The 20,249-nt window shown below is 37.4% G+C and overlaps 1 protein-coding gene across 6 annotated transcripts in view; it reads left to right on the plus strand.

Moving 5' to 3' along the window:
- The window catches only part of kcnc3b (potassium voltage-gated channel, Shaw-related subfamily, member 3b), a 70,663-nt gene extending 53,326 nt beyond the window's left edge, over window positions 1-17,337 (plus strand). For 2 of the 6 annotated variants that reach the window (XM_044103398.1, XM_044103401.1), the window contains 2 exons: window positions 7,414-7,456; window positions 12,548-17,337. Coding sequence is in view for 4 of the 6 variants with exons in the window: in XM_044103401.1 (XP_043959336.1) it covers window positions 7,414-7,424 (11 nt within the window). In the remaining 2 variants the exon portion in view is untranslated. Of the gene's footprint in view, window positions 1-5,942; window positions 7,457-11,686 lie in introns of all 6 variants that reach the window. The other 4 variants (XM_044103397.1, XM_044103399.1, XM_044103396.1 and 1 more) reach the window with 3 other exon arrangements.
- The last annotated feature ends 2,912 nt before the right edge of the window (window positions 17,338-20,249 follow it).

A 20,249-nucleotide genomic window follows, 5' to 3' on the forward strand; every position in this document is an offset into this window, starting at 1 on the left:
AGACCCAGAGGGAGGGGTGAGAGACATAAAGCTCTAAAATCTGACAGAAGTTGAGTTAACTTCAGTTTTTGACGTCTCACTAACCTGCACTCGATGGAATAAAAACCAGAAGCAGGGGAACCTAAACATGGGACTGTTGGCCCAGTAGGAGTTTTGGCAGCGAAGTGACAGTGAGCACTCTGTGAAGCTTTCACTGCCGCCTGCCTTCCGGGGCTCAGCGATGCTCAGATTGCAGCTGCTGTGGTTCTGCTACAAATGGATGAAGAAGACTCTCCTGTCCATTTGCTGAGCTTTGCACTTCTGAACATTTTGACCTAGATGACTGCGTCCAGTGAAACAGGAGACGAAGTGTTGCACAAACAGCCGCTTTCCTCTTAGGTAAAACATTTAGCTGAGTGCAGAAAGACTCACAGGTTTGTGTTTCGCTGCTGGCTTGGTGAGAGGGAGGAACAGATTGGACTTCAGTCAGATCCCTGTTGCCACCTTCAGTCTTTAATACAAGGACAAAAAAATTTCAGCATTTGAATATACACTTACCGGCCACTTTATTAGGTACACTTCGCTGGTACCGGGTTGGTCAGAACTGCTTTAATCCTTCATGGCAGAGATTCAACAAGGCACTGGAATCATTCAGTACCAACGAGTCCGGTCCATATTAACACGATAGCACCACCATCTAGGGACAAGTGCTGCGAATTAGCTTTTGCTATTGCACTGTGACGTAACATAAACATGGGACGGCTGTTTTCTTTCAGTTTGTCTATGTCGCTGTATGTCTGTCCCTATCAAATTAACTAATAAAAAAATAAATAAAAAATCTCCAGTTCCATCACATCCCAAAGATCCTCTCTTGGATTGAGATCTGGGGCCTCACGCATAAAAGAGAGCGTAGTTTTCACGCTAAAACCTGGCGTACGGAGAAATTAAGAAGAGTACGGTGTGCAGAAAAATCCGGATGCTCCGCACACCTGTCCTTTATAAATCCCAAATTGCTGTAAATTGAGCGCAGCTGCCACCCAAGTCTGCCGCCACGTGAAGCAGTAACCATGGCAACGACCTTGTTTGCAACAGTATAAATATTTATAATAATAATTATGTATTTTATTTAAAAGGTGCTTTCAGGACACATAATGTCACCTCACAAAAATAAAACATTTTAAAGACAGAAAAAAAATCAAAATAAATAAATAGATTGAGCAAATGCCTGTTTGAGCAGCAGCGAGTTCAGCCGGGATTTAAAGACAGACAGAGAGTCACTGAGTGGGAATGTGGACTAAAAAGTGTGCGTATAATTACGCAAACTTTGACGCAAAGTAAATTTTTATACAAGCCGACTTGTGCGTAAAACATGGAGCTGCACATTTTTTGTGCGCATGCAGGTTCATGCATGAGGCCCCTGGAGTTCAGTGAACTCAAGAAACCAGTCAGAGATGATTGGTGCTTTATGACGCGACGCGTCATCCTGCTGGAAGCAGCCATCAGAAGACACTGTGGTCACAAAGGGATGGACATGGTCAGCAGCAAAACTCAGGTAGGCTGTGGCGTTGACACAATGCTCAGTTGGTACTGATGGGCCCAAAGCCTGCCAGAGAAATATCCCCCCCACCACTTCATCCACCACTGCCTGAACCCTTGACACAAGGCAGGATGTGTCACGCTTTCATGTTGTTGACGCCAGATTAAGACCCATCATCCGAATGTCGCAGCAGAAATCGAGACTCATCAGACCAGGCAACGTTTTTCCAATTCTCTGTCGTCCATTTTGGTGAGCCTGAGGGAGTTGTAGCCTCAGTTTCCTGTTCCTGTTCTTGGCTGACAGGAGCAGCACCCGGTGTGGTCGTCTGCTGCTGTAGCCCCTCCGCCTCAAGGCTCAACATGTTGTGCGTTCAGAGATGCTCTTCTGCAGACCTTGGATCGGAACCAGCGGCTGTTGCTGTTCTATCAGCTCCAACCAGTCTGGCTAATTTCCTGTTCTCTGCATTTGCGCCTACAGATCTGTTGCTCACAGGATATTTTCTCTTTTTTGGATCATTCTCTGTAAACCCCAGAGATGTTTGTGCGTGAAAATCCCAGTAGATCAGCAGTTTCTGAAATACTCAGACCAAACCGTTCTGATTGTCGGTTTGTCTCGGCCATGTCTACCTGCCTAAAGCCATCGAGTTGCTGCCATGTGATTGGCTGATTCCACATTCGCGTTAATGAGCTGTTGGACAGGTGTACCTAATAAAGTGGCCAGTGTTTTTGTGTGCAGGTTTTAGCTGTTTTTCATATTATAAATGTTTTTCTTCCTGTCCTTTTTTCTCCTCGTTCTACTCGGCATGTTGCTTGCTGGCTGTTGAACCACCAGGAACATTTTTCAGTTGTTTTTAAGAAGAAATTATCTGGACATAAAACATTCGTTCGACTTTCATCTGTTGTCACTTCGATCAGCTCACAGTCTGGTGTCATAAAGTCAGATTAACTTCTGTAAAACAACCTGAGCCAAGAAAATTCAGTACAAATCAGTGTTGTCATACGGCATCTGTAGAAATTAACCCATAACTTCAGATGTTTAAAACAATAATAAAGCGTACGGTAAGACCTAAACTAACAAAAATACAATCAAAATACAAACACTGAAGAAAACTGATTTAAAGCAAACATAACACTGCAAAAATACAAAATCTTACCAAGTATTTTAAGTCTGGTTTCTAGTGCAAATATTTTATTACACAAGAAATAAAACAAAACTAACTTACAAGTGTCTTTTCTGCAAGATATAGGAGCTTGTTTTAAATAAATCATTTCTTAATATTGGTGGAAAAAAAATGTTCTTGTACTGCTGGCAGGTTAGTCACCTAGGAAATGTATTAATTTAATTAAAAACAAAACAATTATGTACAGTAGAAAAATATCAACAACAAATTTTATATCTTCCCCTTTTATTCTAAAAATATATCTAAACAACAGAGATTTCCAAAAAGTTATTTCATTTATGACCTGGAAAAATTGTCGTTAGTTAATTTATCTGCCAATGGGAATAGAAGGAATTATTTACTTAAACCACATCTTGCTGAAAAGATACTTTTAAATTAGTTTTGTCTTAATTCATGTTCACTAAGATATTTGCACCAGAAACTAGACAGAAATACTTTGTAAGATTTTGTGTTTTTGCAGTGAGTCTGCAAAACAAAAACATCTTAATCAGATCAACTTATGATCCAGTTCAGTTTAAATTCAGATCAGTTGAGAAAAACATTTTTGTTTCTGTGATCCAGCCGCTCATTTACAGTACATTTCACCACTGATCAGCGTTTCTGACATCTGATCTCAGTTTAGAGGATTTCTGGGTGAGATTTAACTACTTTATTAAACTCAGTCCAAGAAGATTACATGGCGCAATGACTTTCCATATTTCCACTGCTTCTCCAAAATCCTGAACATTTTGCACATTTTCGTACAAACGTACTATTGCAAACAAGATGCTGAACTATATACATGAAGAACGAAATAATACAAATAAATATATGTTAATTATTGAATAAAGAGTTGTAACTGTTCAGATTAACGGTTTATGACAAATACCCATTCAGAATCAAGCATTTCTCTACTCCAACATTAAAACTTAATGTTAGAGTTACTATTGTATTTTCATCTCATGAGCAGAAACTTTTTAATAAAACTGTCATTTGATCCCAGCCGTTGCACCAGAGATTTAAGCAACACAGAATATTTCCCAGGAATCGTTTCAGTGACGTAAAAATCTCCAGAACTCAGTAAAAATGCATCATACATATTTTACTACTCAGGCCTACAAAAGAAAAAAAAAAAAAAAAAAAGACTTTTATTCACGGTTGACTAAAAACGACGTGTTGTCCAGAGTGGTGGAGCAGGCCACTGAGCACAACACAATGTTGCCCTATTTTTATTTTATTTTTACTGTTTTGCTTCTGGACAGGAAGACACAAAGGGCGTCATACTGTTGTCGTGTTCCTTGTTGTCTGTCTGTGGCCATGTGATGGTTGGAGGTTTATTTAATGCGACTTTAAATCATTAAAGTCTCCTAATTTAACAGTAAAGCTCCAGCCATTATATGTGTGTGAGCAGTTCGTTGGTAGATTTCTACCAATGGTGTTTTTCACTTCCTCTGATGCAACAACACGCCGTCAGCGCGGCCTTTTGCTCTCTGTGGCGCCGCCCTGCAGGGAAAACTCAACATCTGCATGCTGTGTGGCTCACACCCACATACAGCGGGAAAGGACACTGAGGACGCTGCTTAAGTTTAAACTCACCAACAAGTCGCTTGCGCAGCTGGATTTAGTTTTCCTTGTCACGTGTCATTTCCCACTGTAGCCAAAATACGAAACAATCTGGTTACAGGAAACGATCACAGCAGGAAACGCTTCTGTTAAATGTTGCTGAGAGAGCTTTTTTTAAAATTTTTTTTTTTTTACGTTGGCCATTTGAAGTTTGCATGAATCAAAAGCAATTGCAACGAATCCACGGTTAGATTTACAGCGGCGCTCAAAGTGGTACACAACCCTGACAAGACGCAACGTCTCCGACATTTTAAACGTGAAAGTATTAGGATTTTTTTCCACCTTTGATGTGATGTTTATTCTGCACAGTTCAATTGAAAATGTGTTAATGAAACATTTTAAGATGGTGCAGTGGTCCCTTGTCTTGTTGAATAAATCTAATTATCCTGGTACAAGCCTTGTTTTGTTGGAAAGTTACAAAGCATAAAATAACCAACCGAAATGGAGGAGGAGAATGTTGCAGGACAGAAATCTTTATTTATTTTTTATTATTTTTGCAGTGAAAGCATCCAGGTAAAACCTCCACACAGCTGCAGGGAGAACGAGTTTGGATCTAAAGACAAAATTCAACTTTTGTGATAATGCCATTAATGAGTTTTACATTGCTTTTTAAATCATTTTACATTTTTAATCAAGTCATTTGACTTTTGTCTGACTCGGTTGCTACCAGGAAACAGAGTAATTTTAGAAATACATCTGCCAGGTGTATAACTGTAAGTGAAGCAAACAGCATCATTTCTGTAAGTATAAATACATTTCTGATCCATTCCAACAATCAACCAGCTTGAAGAATGAAGATGAAGGCCGATTTAAAAAGAAAACTGAGCTGCTTTGCAGCCAAATCAACAGAAAAAATGCCGTTGAAGAAAATAAAAATTAAGTTGAAAGAAAAATACAAGAAGATTTGTGGGATCGCCACTAAAGAAGCAGATTTATTGAACTTTTTCACAGTTTTGCAAATAATTTTCCCCTTGGAAAATCATATTTTGCTTCCTAAGACAATTTTTTAATGTTAATTTGAAACATTACATACGTCACATGAAAGGTGGAAAACGTTATACAAAGCATTTATCATATTTAAAAACTGACTTTGCACAATATTGAGGTCTACTGGTTTTTGGCATTTTTGGTGCTTTATATCTAATCTCTTCCATAAAAGCTTCATGTGGTCAACTTCTCTATATCGATGATTTGCTCTTCTATGTTTGTGTTCAACTGTTTACTTCAGGCTAAATCTGCCTAAAACACCTGAATATGAAACATTTTGGGTGATTTATGCAGAGGGCCAACAATTGGTGTTAAGTCTCTAAAAATCTGTAATTTTTGTGCTTTGTGTTTTTTGAAACAAAAAAGAAAAAAATTACATGTCATAACTCGCATTTTCTTGTTTTGTCTTGTCTGTCCTGTCTCTGTCTGTCTTTGTGTGTCCTTTGTGTTTTTTTCTTGTTTCCTTTTTAAACATATTTCTACTTATTTCTGCTTCTCATGATGTGCTTCTTCTCTTTTGACTTTATAAACTACATGTCCATGTTTCCAATCTGTGCAAACCAAACTACAATCATCTGTCACTTCACGCACACACTTTTTTTCATCTATGATTTTCTTTTGCACGCATCCAAACTAAACCGTGTTTCGGTCATAAAGCGACCGGCCAAGAGAAATCTCGTAGTCTCAATAACATATCAGGAGTGGCGGGTTCGTCTCTGCGCCTCGCTCCCATCACCAGTCCACCGTTTGAGAACTACGAGACGCCGGGACAACTGCGCCGCTGCCGCTCCCCCATCCCCTCCATTTTGTAGCAGAGCGGATCCTGGTGATTGGACGCCAGAGAAACGCGGTGGATTAGTTACGGATCACGCTGAAACTTCCCTTTGCATTATAATATATCGTGCAAACAAAAATAGCAATAACGTTAAATCAACTTGAACGTAGAGTGACTTCTGTTTGTGATGCATGCATCATGTGTGCAGATTGGTTAAAGTACAAAACGTAGCTTTCAGGAAGTTATTGTAAACTATTAGATGAGACTTTAAAATATTGAGATTGGTTCAAGGATTAAAAATAGCCTCACCGGTTTAAGGGGGGAAAATGCTGATATTTTAGAAGTTAAATTTGTAGATAGACATCCATTTTGTGTTGTGGACCAAACAAAACTAAGCTAGTGTCTCCAGCCAGAGTAATGAACATGAAACAAGAAAACGTTCATTTAGCCAAAGAAAAAAGTTCGTAGATTACTTTGATGTTAGCAGTTTTCTGCATTCGTCGTTTGTGACTAATGTTGTAAGAGGATAGTAGAAATCATCGCGGTTAGCTCTTTGTTTCACTATTAGCATCCTGTCATCATAGGACACTTGTGTGAAAAGTTTAAACAGCGATTTAAAGCAATGCGTAGTTAAAAAAAGAGATGCTATGGTGTAAATTAAGATTATAAAATGTCTTCATCTTAATACACCAGGAATAGAATCCTTCATATGCAAATATTACCTTGGAGTTAGCCAGAAAAGGTCCATTCTGTCATTTTAATGACATATAAAATGAAGATTTGTGCAAAATCAGTTGCTCATCAGGAAAACATTCTTACCAATTACAGAAAACCAGGATAATGTTGATTTATTTTTATTTTTTTTCAGATAGCAGTGGCTAATTAGGCTGAGCTAATGCAGCGTTAGTGTCAAAACACTTCTTGTTGGACGGTTTACACTTTAAAGTCAGATGCTTGACATTTATGCATCGTTCACACCGAACCTGATTTGAGCGTCAGGCGCTTCAAACTCGCTCTAGACTCGCGTTGGAACGAGCCGTTGTTTCCCGTTGCCGTTGTTTCCCGTTGCCGTTGTTTCCCGTTGCCGTTGTTTCCCGTTGTCGTTCTCTTTAAACAATGGTAAAATGGTAAAGTGACACTAAATTATTATGTAGTGAAAGTTTCTGCAATCATAACAGAGGCTCAGATGTGTTTGCTGAACATTTTTAGATATGCTCATAAAGAAAAAGAAAATTAAATCAGCAATTAGGGATTTTTCTCAAATATTTTGGAGTTACGGTCCACAGAAAAATCAGCGGATAGGCAGCAGGACCCGGTAGCTCAGTTTTCTCACCTTTATTTATTTAATTGCAGGAAATGACTGAATGGACCTTTGGAAAAATAAAATAATTTTCTGGTAAGTGATATAAATGAAATATTAAATATTTCCTCGTTTATTTTTTTAACAAGAAACGTAATGCAATGTATTTAAAAAAGCTCCTAACAAACTAATTTTTGGAAAGTCAAATTTGAACGACTTTAACTACGAAGTTTAAATAAAAACAAGCACTTTACTAACAGTCGGTGTTGATTACTAACCTTTAACGTTTGCACGTCGGCAGAAGGAATGAGTTTTGTGCAGCAGAGCGGACACAAGCCGCGCCATTCAACACGCTTCGCTTCATGATTGTTCAGGTTTTCTTTTGTTTTAAATGTTTTTATAAAATGACCAAATCATCTTTTTTTTTTTTTTCTCTCATTTTACTGAAAATAATGGATACATTTTGCTTTTAAAACCAAGATAAACATCTTTCGGTGTATATTTTTCATGTTTGTACATTCTGTGTTAAGCAACAGATCAGCAAAAAAGAAAAAAAAGAAAAAAGAAGTGGAAAAAATGTCACATTCACATATGCAATAAATGTGCAATATTTCTTTAATGCTGGGAAACATGCTGTGCATAAACATGTAAATATGCAGATATATTTTTACCCTAAAAAAGTGCACATATAAAAAGGCAGACTACTTGTTGGCATGTTTCAGCTCCTCTGGATGTAAGTAGATCAGACCTGAGCCATTTCCATGTCCATGTTGTGTTAGCCATCTGAAATGGTTTTAGGTTGGAAAAAGTTTGATATTTTCACTGTAACGATCCACACTGCTGTACCACTGGATGGAAGAAGAAAAAGTCAAACTAGAATCAGAACTGACTTAGGTTCACATTTTCCACGTGTAAAATTCCTCTGCTTGTTTCGGTGTTGCTAATACAACTGTTACAATCCGTGGTCCTGGCACCAGTTTTTAAATCCATGTGCTTCCACAGAACTGAAACTGGAGTTTGTAAATGAGTCTCATGTGAGCAGATGAATGTTTGTTTTAATCGCCAGTTGACTGGAAGTGAGTTGTGGGACTGATGTGAACAGAAACGGATGGTTTAGAACATTTTTCACACCTAGATTTAACATTTTCATGTAAAAAGAAAAAAGAAAAGAAAAGAAAAAGTTTGCAGTATTGCAATGTTATCTGAACACTTGTCATCCAGCATGCTGAGCAGATTTTCAGACTTCTTGTGTACAATATGAACCTAAACTCTGGTAGTGTGTTTTTTAAATGAAGAGGAAACTTTTGTGAGCATGCAGTGAGGAAAAACGGCTCAAAACGTTTGTTAGGATCATTTCTCTCCTTGTTTTTTTATTTTTGCTTGGCTCCTCATTAACCCTCTTAGCCTCACTTACATCTTGTATAATCATAAAGGGAGGGTATTATATACTGTGCATTATACTTAAATCACTGGTATACTTTATCATTTACAGTAAAATAAGTAGGAATATTTTTGTGGACTGAAGGAATTCAATGTCTTTATTTTGCACATTTTTCCTCATATAAATGCTGTATTTACTCATATTTGTATTTGTGTTTTAGGAACATAGTTATCTTCTGTTCCAGTGAGAGTTAAATCATAGTTTTGACCTAAAGTTGTAGGAAATCAAACAGAAACAGGTCTTCCTGTGCCTCCATGAGGTCCCTGTGGACCCTGATGTCAATTTAGGATGCAAAATACGGCTAGATTTAACTAGCTAAACCTTAAAGCAGCACTTATTATGGAAAATGTACTTGTGAATGCATTAAAATCATTTGAATTTACTGATTATTTATGTTTACATTAAGATTTTCAACAATGATTGGATATATGCAGCTCTGGAAAAATTAAGAGACAAATTAATATGATCAGCTTCTCTGATTTTACTTTTTCATAGGTTTATGTTTGAGTAAAATCAACATTGCTGAAATAAAATATTCTACAAACTACTGACAACATGTGTCTGAAATTTAGTATTTATCTGCAGAAAATGAAAAACGGTAAAAATAAGGAAAAAGCTGCAGAGCTTTCAGACCTGGAATGAAAACAAGTTGATGTTTATTTAGAAACAACAACTCTAATGTTTTAAATATTTGGTGGAAGAACCAGGAGGTTTTCAATCAGCTTCAGTGCAGTTTTTCCAGAGTTGTTTATTATTTTACTAGATGTTATTGATAAAAGGTTCATGTCAACAAAAACAGTTTTAATATCCGCAGACAGAATTTGATCATACGAGGAATAAAGATAATGTAGATTAGTGAAGTTTCTTGCAAAACTTCTTTTAGTCTTTGAAAATGTAAACACTTTTTTTGTGATAAACAAAAATTCATGCATAATTTTGAAGTGGAAGAAAAAAAGATACTTTTTTCCCCAAATTTTATTTAGATATTTAAAGCTAGGAAATATGGCATGCATATATATATTCTCTCTTTTATTACTTCACCCCTAAATAAAATCCAGTAAAAGCCTTAAGATGTCACTCAACAAGTAACTAGGATCAGCTTGTGTACAAATAATATAACTAGCATTTATTTTATTTCAGTTAAACTTTATTTACAACTGCAGCCTGCAGTTTTCTGTCGAAATCATTTAAGTCTGGTTTGTTCAACAGCCATGAATTGTGTTTGACTTTTAAGCTCTGCAGTGACAGAAACACCACATTTTGTTCAAAAGTGTAATAAAATAACCAAAATAACTGAAATAACTACCAGTTACAACACAGGAAAATAATTTAACAAGTTGATTTCATCAGTTAGAGTAGAGTTATGCCTTTAAGGATTTATTAAAATGTACAGACTCAAAGATCCGTGTATGGAAGCCATATAGAAAAGAATAATCTGCAATAGATTACTAATTATTGTCAAACATATCAGATCACATAACTTGTTCCCATTAAAGTTTGAATATTCTTTTAGTTCACGTGTCAAACTGAAGGCGTGGGGGCCAAATCTGGCCCGCCGTAGCTTTTTCTGTGGCCCTCTAGACTCCAGATTATATCAATAAGTCTCCAGTTTTTCACAAATCCTGAAAAGTCACACAAAATCAAAACATCCCCACATTTTTTCTGATGCTACTGCAAATGTTTCTCAAAATAAATCAAAAGCTTTGGGTTTAGTTGACTGCTACCTCAGCTTTACTTGATGTCAAGTTGTAGTCTGTGATCGATACGGCGAGTATAAAAATTCACATTTAACCTCACACATCAGTGCAAATATAAAAGTTCCTTACAAATATTTTTGATTCCAAAAAGCCACAAAAACAAAGAAAAAACCTTGATCAATAATAGTTTAATCTTAAGAAACACTGATTGAATGCTGAAACAAACAGCTATTTATTAATATCATTTATTAATTTAGTGATAAAATGGGTTTTATTAATACATTCTGGCACAACTGGCCCTTTAAGAACATTGTGATTTTTGATTTGGCTCAAAATTAAGTTGAGTTTGACTCTCCTGTTCTAGTTGCAATTTGGATTTATGGGGAAAAAAAACAAAAAAAATCTATTTACTATTTTCAAAAAGTTACATGTAACTTTGGGAAAAAGGAAACTAATCTGATATTAGTTATTAGTTATTTTGCTGATCAGTCCATCTATATGTAACAAACTGGCAGCTGATTGGACGATGTTTTAATGAAAAGTGTGTTATGTAAATAAAGTTGCCTTCTGTGATTCTGAAACAACATTAAAAAAATCTCAAGTTTCCAAAAATGTCGTACTTAGGAGCAATTTTCCAACGAAACAAAGATGGTGAAAATTAGACATTTTATTGCATACCAGAATATATTCATAGAAAATGTAACTAGAAGATCTAGAAGTGACATTACAATCACTTTTAAATCAAAGTAGAAAACAAATATATATGTAATAATTATATAGCTTTATAGAACTTAAAAACTAATTTAAAAAATAGTTGATATTTGAAAAATACTTCTTTTTTTCTCTGGAGAACATGTTTGTGTTTGTATCTAATTTTCCGTCACGTTTTCCCTCTGATCTGTAAGGAAAAATGCTGAGCTCATTGTTTTATTGTATTTATTACTGTATGACAACTCATCAGATAAAAACATTGCAAACTTTAAAGTTTTACTGGATTTATTGTAAAATTTGTGTTTCGTTTGACTGCTATTTTGTTGTTAAACATGTTTACAGTTAATTTTTCATTAAAATTCTGTTTAAAACCATTTACAGTTGGTACTTTTAATGCAAACGTTACATTTTGTTGTTGTAATATTCTACTGTTTATTGAAAACATTGTGTTTATTTTTTTTTACTGGCCTGTTGGAGGTTTGATGAACTCTGGTGAACCTCTTCACTCCACGCCTCTTCCTGTGTGAACATCAACAGATAAAAAGTGGGAAACTGAAGAGCACACAGAAGAAGTTAAAAAGCAGCTGCAGCAATGGATGATGTCTGCTATCAATGGGTTTAATGTAACACAAGATTCATTTTCCTTGGTTCCATAAAGGAAGATCCTCCAGAAATGTTTTAATTTCTCATTTTGTCTCTTAGCATTACCATTTGCACCAGTTTCTAAATGTAAATTAGCTGTTTAGCACCAATTAAAGGCACAATTTAGAACCTGAAGAAGTAAAACTCGCCATAAATGCTAAGGCACAAAATGACTGCCGCTAAATTTACTGTTGTATTTTAAAAAATGTTTAGTTTTTCTTTGAAAAGTGAAACTACTTCTGGATGTTTGTGAACCTCTTTCTTCGCAGTTTTGCGAACAGATGCAGGTCAAGCAGCACCAAATCATATGCAGAGCTCTCTAATGTTCAGTTTGAGAAAAGTCAGTTTTCCATATTTTTGTAATGTTTCCATTTCATAATTTTGCTGTTTAAGGCGAACCAACCATTCCAGCAGATTTAAGTGTTTGTTGTTTGTTGTTGAAGCATTTTATTTCAATTTGTTCACTTCATTCTGACACAGTTAAACTGCAGTTGACAGGTAATGGTAACTCCTGATTACTTTACATTTGTTCATAATGTAATTAGCCTAATTAGCCATTTTTTTAAAGATTTGTATTTGAGAAACCTCAGCTAACCGAATATGAAGCAGTTAAGTTTTGTTGTGACTGAACATGATTATTTGAAGGTTAGCGGCGGTGAACTTGACATTAACGTCTTTCTGTTTCTCTCTTTGCAGTGTTAAGTTTCTAGCATTCGCCTTCTCTGTTATGAGGAGTCAGTAACTGGTAAACAAATTGCGGCGGGAGCCACATAAGCGACACGCTTGTCACGGACGGACATTTGAACGGAGATCTCTGAGGTGACGAGAGAGACCAGAGGGTAATCGTGAATTAAAAAAAATCTATACATATGTATCACATGGTCTGCTCCTCACATTGGTACCAAAGCAGCCTCTTGGATCGCCAACCACACCTTTTTTGACAACAGTTCACCTGAACCCCCTCCCACCTGCCCAGTTCTTCTTCCTGTGCCCCCTTCCCTTGTCCTTCAAGCGGACTGAGCATTGCACTGACACACTTTTGGAGAAAACGGGACTCCTGATGACACATTCCAGACGACATCTCTCTGACAGTGTTATGAACGCCATCCTGCTTATTGACCAAATCGGCACCGCCTGCAGTGCTGAACCACTGAGCAAGTTTCCCGGTCAAGCACTCGTCTTTCACCTGGACTCAAACGAACAATGTAGCATCTCTGCTAACACACTGTAGCATCTGTTGGTTGGGAAATACCTTGACTTAAAAACCAATCCATCCACAGTTCAATGAGAGAGAAACTTATGCATTCAAGGGATCTTCTAGATGTCACTCCTGTATTCCTTTCCAGTGAAGAAGTAGAAAGTCATTGAGGGAGCACATGAGAGACAAAGGATTGGTCTTATTCAGTACAACAATTGATTTAAAAAAGCAAGAGATGCACAAAGAGAAAAATGCACAGTCTTTAACGGCACCACATGATAGCCCCTTGTTAAAGTTTAGCACCTGTATAGTCTTCCATTTACTTCTATTAGACAGAAGGACTGCCCTGCTCATCAAACAGCACTAACTCTGAAGCAGAACAATCGAAGCACATGTAGCATTATCTGAAACAAGTCATTTTATACTCACCCTAAACAGTCTCTATCACTAAATAGTGGAAAAAGACTAATCTTTATCTCTCATGTACTGATGTGGGCTTGCACGAAAATTTATGTTGGGTACCAAAGGTCCTTTAGCATGCACTTGCTGAATGACCCTCTGTAATGTATAGTAGATTAGTAGAGATATTAAATACAGGGTGAGGCTTCTACTCCCTCTCATGCTAACCATTGTCTTAGTCCTTTGACTGCCAGTAGCTTCCCGTGCCTCACTGCAGATGTAGGAAACGTCCCCGTGTCGGGGTGACGGAGACTTGATTAGCAAACAGACTGACTCAAAGCGTCAAACCCTGTTGGAATATCGGCCTATCCTGCCTAAATTACAGAAAAATGCAAACAGTTCTGCATTATTTTGAACGGGACCAATCTGGTGAATATTTCCCAAACACTGCCAATTAGGCGCCAAGACTCCTCTGATGCATACTGCCCTGCCTCTCTTGTCCCTCTTGCTGCCAACGAGTGCTTCACTGGCAACACAACGTCACGATGAAGTTCAGGGGGGGGAAGGGAGTCCTTCAAGGCCCAAAGGATATATTCAGAGAAACGAACCAAGAGTAAGAGCAAGTGTGGACGTGTACAAAGAGAACAAATCTATATTTTGATAAACAAATCTACGATGCTCCATGACTTTGGAGATGGCGTCTTGTCCGGGAAGAGTCCGGAAAAAAAAAAAAGGTCTCACACAAGAGAAGAAAAATAGTTGGTGGAAAGAATACAAGAAAAGAAAAGTTCATGCTGGAGTGTGCAACATAATTTAACCCACAGGTGTTGGGAATGAAAAAAGGTCTCTAGAAAGACCTTTAGCAATGACTGACTCTTGCCCATTCAGACATGGAAAAGAAAAAGGATGGACAATAAGAATAATGGGGAAAAAATGCATTTTTGTAACTTTGTTTACCAGCATGACTACTTTGCATGACTGTCTTTTCTGCAAGCCCTTAGTTGAAGACAAGGGTGCTAGAGATACAAAAAAGTATATATAAAATAAATCTAAAAAACGTTATATGCAATTAATGTTTTAAAAAAGATTATAATTAAAGAGAAGAGCTATATTTTCTTTTGAGAAGTAAAAAAAAATGTGAATATCGAAACATGTATGTTTGCAAAGTACACCCTGAACTATTTTTGTTTGATGAAATCTCTCTGCTACTACTGCCCTACACTCTTCATTCCAGTGTTTATGACCTCTGACATGGGTTTTATTTTGTAACGCGTTGAGCAGCACACTTTCTAAACATTCAATTGACCAAGTTTGCCCGTAGCATCTGAGCAAAGTGCTGTAGTTGTTGTCAGTCACAAAGTCCATGTTTCCTCCTTGACTTGTTTGCACATCTTCCGTAGCAAAAGCAGCACCCGTACTGAAACAGCAGCTCTCCATGTTCTGAAAGCTTGATTAGTACTCATAGTTTGCTAGTTTTCTTTGGCAATAACGCGAGAGTTGTCACGACTGTAGCTGATAAAAACGGAGTCCTTTGAGTTATCTTCACAGCTTCGGTGTTGAAGGGATTCCTCAGAGTCTTGGGTGCCTCGTTCGCAGAGATAGCAGTCTCACCCTCTGCAGGAGAACAGGAAGACCAATAAGATAATAAAAGATGCAATATGGCGAGGAGTTGGGAGAGATTTTTAAGTTTGCATGGAATCAACTGCCATTCCAAATTCAGAGCGTTGTGGCTTTAGGGACTCAGGTGTGCTGATAGTGTGAGTGGATGTAGGTGTTTTGCTATTTTCTTTTTGACATAATAAATTCTAATATATAGAAAAATAATAATGTGAACACCTCACAGTGATGTGTTAAAAAATTAAAAATCAAAAAAACAGAACACACAAAAAAACAAAAAAACAGCATGCATTATGACTTGATAATCTCTCCAGGGGGAACAGAGTCTTGCCATTTCCCTCCAGCCTTCTGTCATTGTTCCTGGATAATTTTATAAACACTGTGCCGTGTTGTAGAGCAGCAAAGTCTTCCTTGGAGAGGCAACTGAGAACTACTCACACTCACAGTGTCGGCATGAGTGTGTAGAGGTAGCTTGTCTTCATTTTTTTTAAAAGGTCAGGTCTTAGCATCTGTCATTACCACACGACCGAGTTCTTGTCATCCTGCTGGCTAGTTCATTGTATCACAACGCAGTCATGCAAGCACCAGTCAAAGAGAACCAGTGCTTCCAAAATGATGTCAGAAAATGATGAAGAAAGGGTAAGAAGTGGTCCACCTGGGGGAGACTGATGGTGAAAATGAAACAGTGACAGGTTGAAGGAAGACGAAGGTAATCTGTGGAGTGTTGAGGGGTCTTCACGAACTTCTTCTTTGGTTTGGTTTTCCCAGTGAGTTTCAAGCCCTGCTGGTCCGGGGTTTAGCTCAGGCAGCTGAACGGTCCTCCGCCCATTTCTCGGTCATTTCAGCGTGATGTAGACGACAGAGAGCGTTAACGGTTCTGTTGAGTCTGCGCAGGTTTAACAGGGTCTACAACTTTCTCTATTTGCAAAACTCTTACCAACACAGTTTTCATTCTGGAAAGTTCTCAGAGCTTGGATGACACCAGAGGTGGCGTGCACATCGGCAAAAAAAACAACAACAAACAAACAAAAAAACTTTGTGATTCACCCAATTGTTTGTAAGTTGTATTTTTTATTTCTTATGGCCAGGCAGTGTTTTTATTTTCATGCCACTGTTTTTCATTGTTAAGTTTGCCATATCTTTGTTCTCCATATTGCGACTCTCTGCCAGCGGCAGGCTGAAAAAGATGTCTTTTTTTTTCCCCTAATGCATAATACTGCCATTTGATTTAGATTTGGTAAACAAGATGAGTTACAATGTCGATTGTGCTAAGTCTGTTTTATTTTTAAAGGTTTTCCATGTGTTAGAAAATGTAAAAGAAAAAAGCAGTCACCTCATACAGCCAAAAGGACAGAAATGCTTTGTGTTGGCGTGTTACTCTGATTTGTCCTGAAGGTGCCACATGGTTTTGGACAACACCTCCTCCACAGCATGCTGTTTGATTTTACCTACATGTTTGTTCATTTTTAAAATGTTTTCATTGTGTCTCTTTTTGTTTGAGGACACTGTATGCAATCCACACCATGAATGCCACTGATTGACACTTACTGTAAGCTCCCTGAGACACAGATGTGCTGTCATCAGTTTAGACATTTTCAGCCACCTATTTAGTGGCTTTATGGCTTTCCATAGAGTTACATAGCAATCACGTATATATTAAAAAAGTATTTTACAAATTGAAAATATTACAGTTGTTTCAGAGCAAATTATGTCATTCTATATAGTTTTCTAATATATGAAATGTTATTTTAATTAGAAAATCTAACAAGTCTAACCTCTTTACAAACATCTGATTTACTGCATTCACATAAGCATCCCAAAGATTCATTTTACATGCTATTATTGTGTAAAACAGACTTAGGTACTGGTCCATTGTACTGTGGTCTTAAATGGAGCCTGAATGGGGAGAAGAGGTGGTCACTGAAGCGTCAGGTTGTGACTTATGCCGGATTTCATTTTTGAAATGTTGGGACACGAAGAACAACTCATCAAGAACTGTACAAAGTATATTTCAATGGAATGTTCATGATCTATCTTTTTATATTTTGAAGAGAAAAAAAAAATAGAAACATATCAATAAAGCGTCATAATTGAACATATTTCTACTATTGAGACTTAAAATGTATGAATGTCAATGCGATCTAATGTGAACCAACCTGCATTGCAGCTTGAATGAACAACTGAACAACAGTCATGAGATGCTTTTCCAGAGACATTGAAATTGCTTAAAAATCACTGAGATCAAGCTAAAATAAATGGAAGAGTAATCTCAGTTGTGTGTCGGTTTGTTTAAGTTGAGTAAATAAAAGCAAAAGAAGCCCTCATGCGTTCTGACCGAGTAGGATATGAAGTGGTGAAGTGACTGTCACAGTTAGCTGTGTTCATCAGTCTGACAGCAGCAGGGAGACTACTAACCACTGACTGATGTAATCAGAGCTGAAATGAGGAGGCGAAGAAAATCCAAAGTCTTTCAAGGCAAGAGTGACATGTTATATGTGACTGAAAGTCTGTGGACGTCTCCAGGAGCTTGGTAAATATCAACATGGAGGTTACGGGGGAATTTTTCTGCCATATTTTGAGAACACACATTTAAGTTTGAAAGCAGAACTTCATGTCTTTCTTCTCAAAACTTGTAATGCTTCTACTCAAAACGTCTGCTCTATTTCAAATATTCACTGTGCTTTCTCAAATCTCTGCTCGCTTGCTAAACATTTTCTGCTAGCGCTTGGAACAAAAAAGTACTGTCGCCTAGCAACCTCTCAGCCAATAGAATTAAAGCGTTGTACTGAGTGCGTTTGTTTCCTTCTAGTGGGTGTGCCTGTGTGGCCACTGTCGATTCTATCTATCTATGATGGAAGGTTTATAAACATATATTTTTTCTGCTAATGATGATCTATATATCATTACATATAACCACTGACAGAAAACATATATCTATAAACCTATTCATCATAGAGAGACAGACAGATAGCATGTTGTGACTAAGGTGTAGCACAGTTGGTTCTGTGGATCCATTTTCTTTGGTTGGGTGAACAAACTCCTCCTACAATCGATAGTAACCAAACAGGCATACTCACGTGAAGGAAACAAACGCACCCAGTCTAACACTTGCATTCTATTGGCTGAGAGGTTGCCAGGCGACAATACTTTTCTGTTCCAAGTGCTAGCAGAAAATGATTCGCAAGAGAGCAGACAGGTTTGCAAGTGGAGATTTGATCCAAGCAGAGAGAAGTTTTGAGCGTGAGGAGAAAGGTCTGAGAAAACACAGTGAATGAAAGAGAGCAGAAGTTCTGAGCACAAGAATTACATGTTTTGTGAAGAAAGACATGAAGTCATGCTTTCAGACTGAAAATGTGTGCTCTTGAATTATGGCAGGAAAATTCCCCCATAGAAGGTGATCTTTAAATCTGGGGCAATCTGGAACAGGGTCAGGATATTTTGAAGCAGGGAGGTAATCTAATGCCCTTTTTTCTTTCACATAAAAAAACCGAATTGTTTAATCTCAACATTTGTTTTCAAAAGAATCTTTAATATTGACACACACCAGTTTATAAAAGTAAAGAGCCTTCCAAAAGTGTTAATACAACCTGAGGAATCTGACATTGTGTTACATTAAACCACACACTTGTGTTCACTCTCCTTTAGCCTACGGTCTTTACCAGATTAGCATACCCACAGACTATTTATCTTATTTTTCTTTCCAAAATTGCTCAGGCAGAAAAGAGCAAATAGACTCTTAGCTGGATTCAGGTCGGACTTTGACTTGGCCATTGTAACCCATGAATATGCTTGAAGCTACTACTGTCAGTTTAACATGTTTTGCAGTTCCTAAGGTTTTAGACCAGCATCAGATCAACTCTGACCATCCATCAACTATACCGTGGACTCCTGGTATTCATTGGGGTTAAAGGTCACAATGCCACCCACGAAGAGCTGAAGTCCTCAAACACTTCAGATTATATCTAAAAACAGAAAACCTTGTAACTGCCAATTTATTAGTTCAAAACACTAAATATACCTCCATAGGCATTAATACACACAGTGGAAACCAGAAAAAGATTACAGATAGGTAATTTTTCTGCAAATAATTAGCAGAAACCATGCAGCCCTAACTCTGACCCTGATATACATATTTTAATTTGTAAAAAAAAAAAAAAAAAAAAAAAAACACGTAATTTTTCTTCCATGTGTAGTCATGTCAGGAGTATCAGGGTAAAATGATTGCACTGCAAAGCCACAGAACAGACAGTGCAGGTTGAATAAAACCTGCATTTCATTCACTAATTTCATAGGATTAATTTGTTGCCTTCATAATAAACACACTGTATTAAACAACCGGAAAAAGCAGAAGGGTTTGTTTGCTATGAATGAAGGCAGCTGTGAGGAAATGTCGCCAGTACACAACAGCCTCTGTTACAAAACATTACCGCCCTCTGGTGGTGTATCACCGTACTGTTCGGTAGAGTATATGCCACCACATTTTCCAAATCGATTTAATTGATTATGTACCATCTGATCTTTATTTTTTCTTAATTTACACTATTTAAAACATTTCTGGAAAAACTAGATGGAGAATTATCGTTTTATTTGATGTGTTTTAAGGTTACCACTTAAAAGTCCCAAATAAAAACATGAAAGTCCAAATTTGAGTCCAAAGACAAAGATATGCAATTCTTGAGTTTAGTCAAAATCCAAAACATTTTTCAAATATATAATTTAATTATAGTAATAATTCTGAGATTATTATAGTTGTCTTAAAATCATTGCCTCACCGCACTATATTTCATTTTTAAACTGAAATATAAAATACCTTTAAATCAAATGGCTTCTTAAAAATGTTTATCAAGGTTTTAAATTAAAAACTTTGGCATTAATCATATAGGGTCGGGGCCTCCTGTCACTCCAAAGCACCATGCCCTGCTTAGGCGTGTTGTCATTCGATAGCGAGGTTGAAGGTTGTCATGCCTCATGGCTGAAGTGGAGGGGACAAGACAGGGAGGAGGTGGAAGGGTCTGCCGGGGATCTAATTTCAACACGACAGCGCTCCTAAAACATTTCCTCCACTGAGGGACAGGGCGCAATCCTGGATGTTCCTTCAACAAACAACTGGAGACAGAGGTTGTGACCAGGCTGATCCGGGAGTCTGGCTGGACACAGCGGATCACATCACCGGCTGGAGCAGAC

Source organism: Gambusia affinis, linkage group LG20 (assembly GCF_019740435.1).
Source record: "Gambusia affinis linkage group LG20, SWU_Gaff_1.0, whole genome shotgun sequence".
In the NCBI taxonomy this organism is placed as follows: domain Eukaryota; kingdom Metazoa; phylum Chordata; class Actinopteri; order Cyprinodontiformes; family Poeciliidae; genus Gambusia; species Gambusia affinis.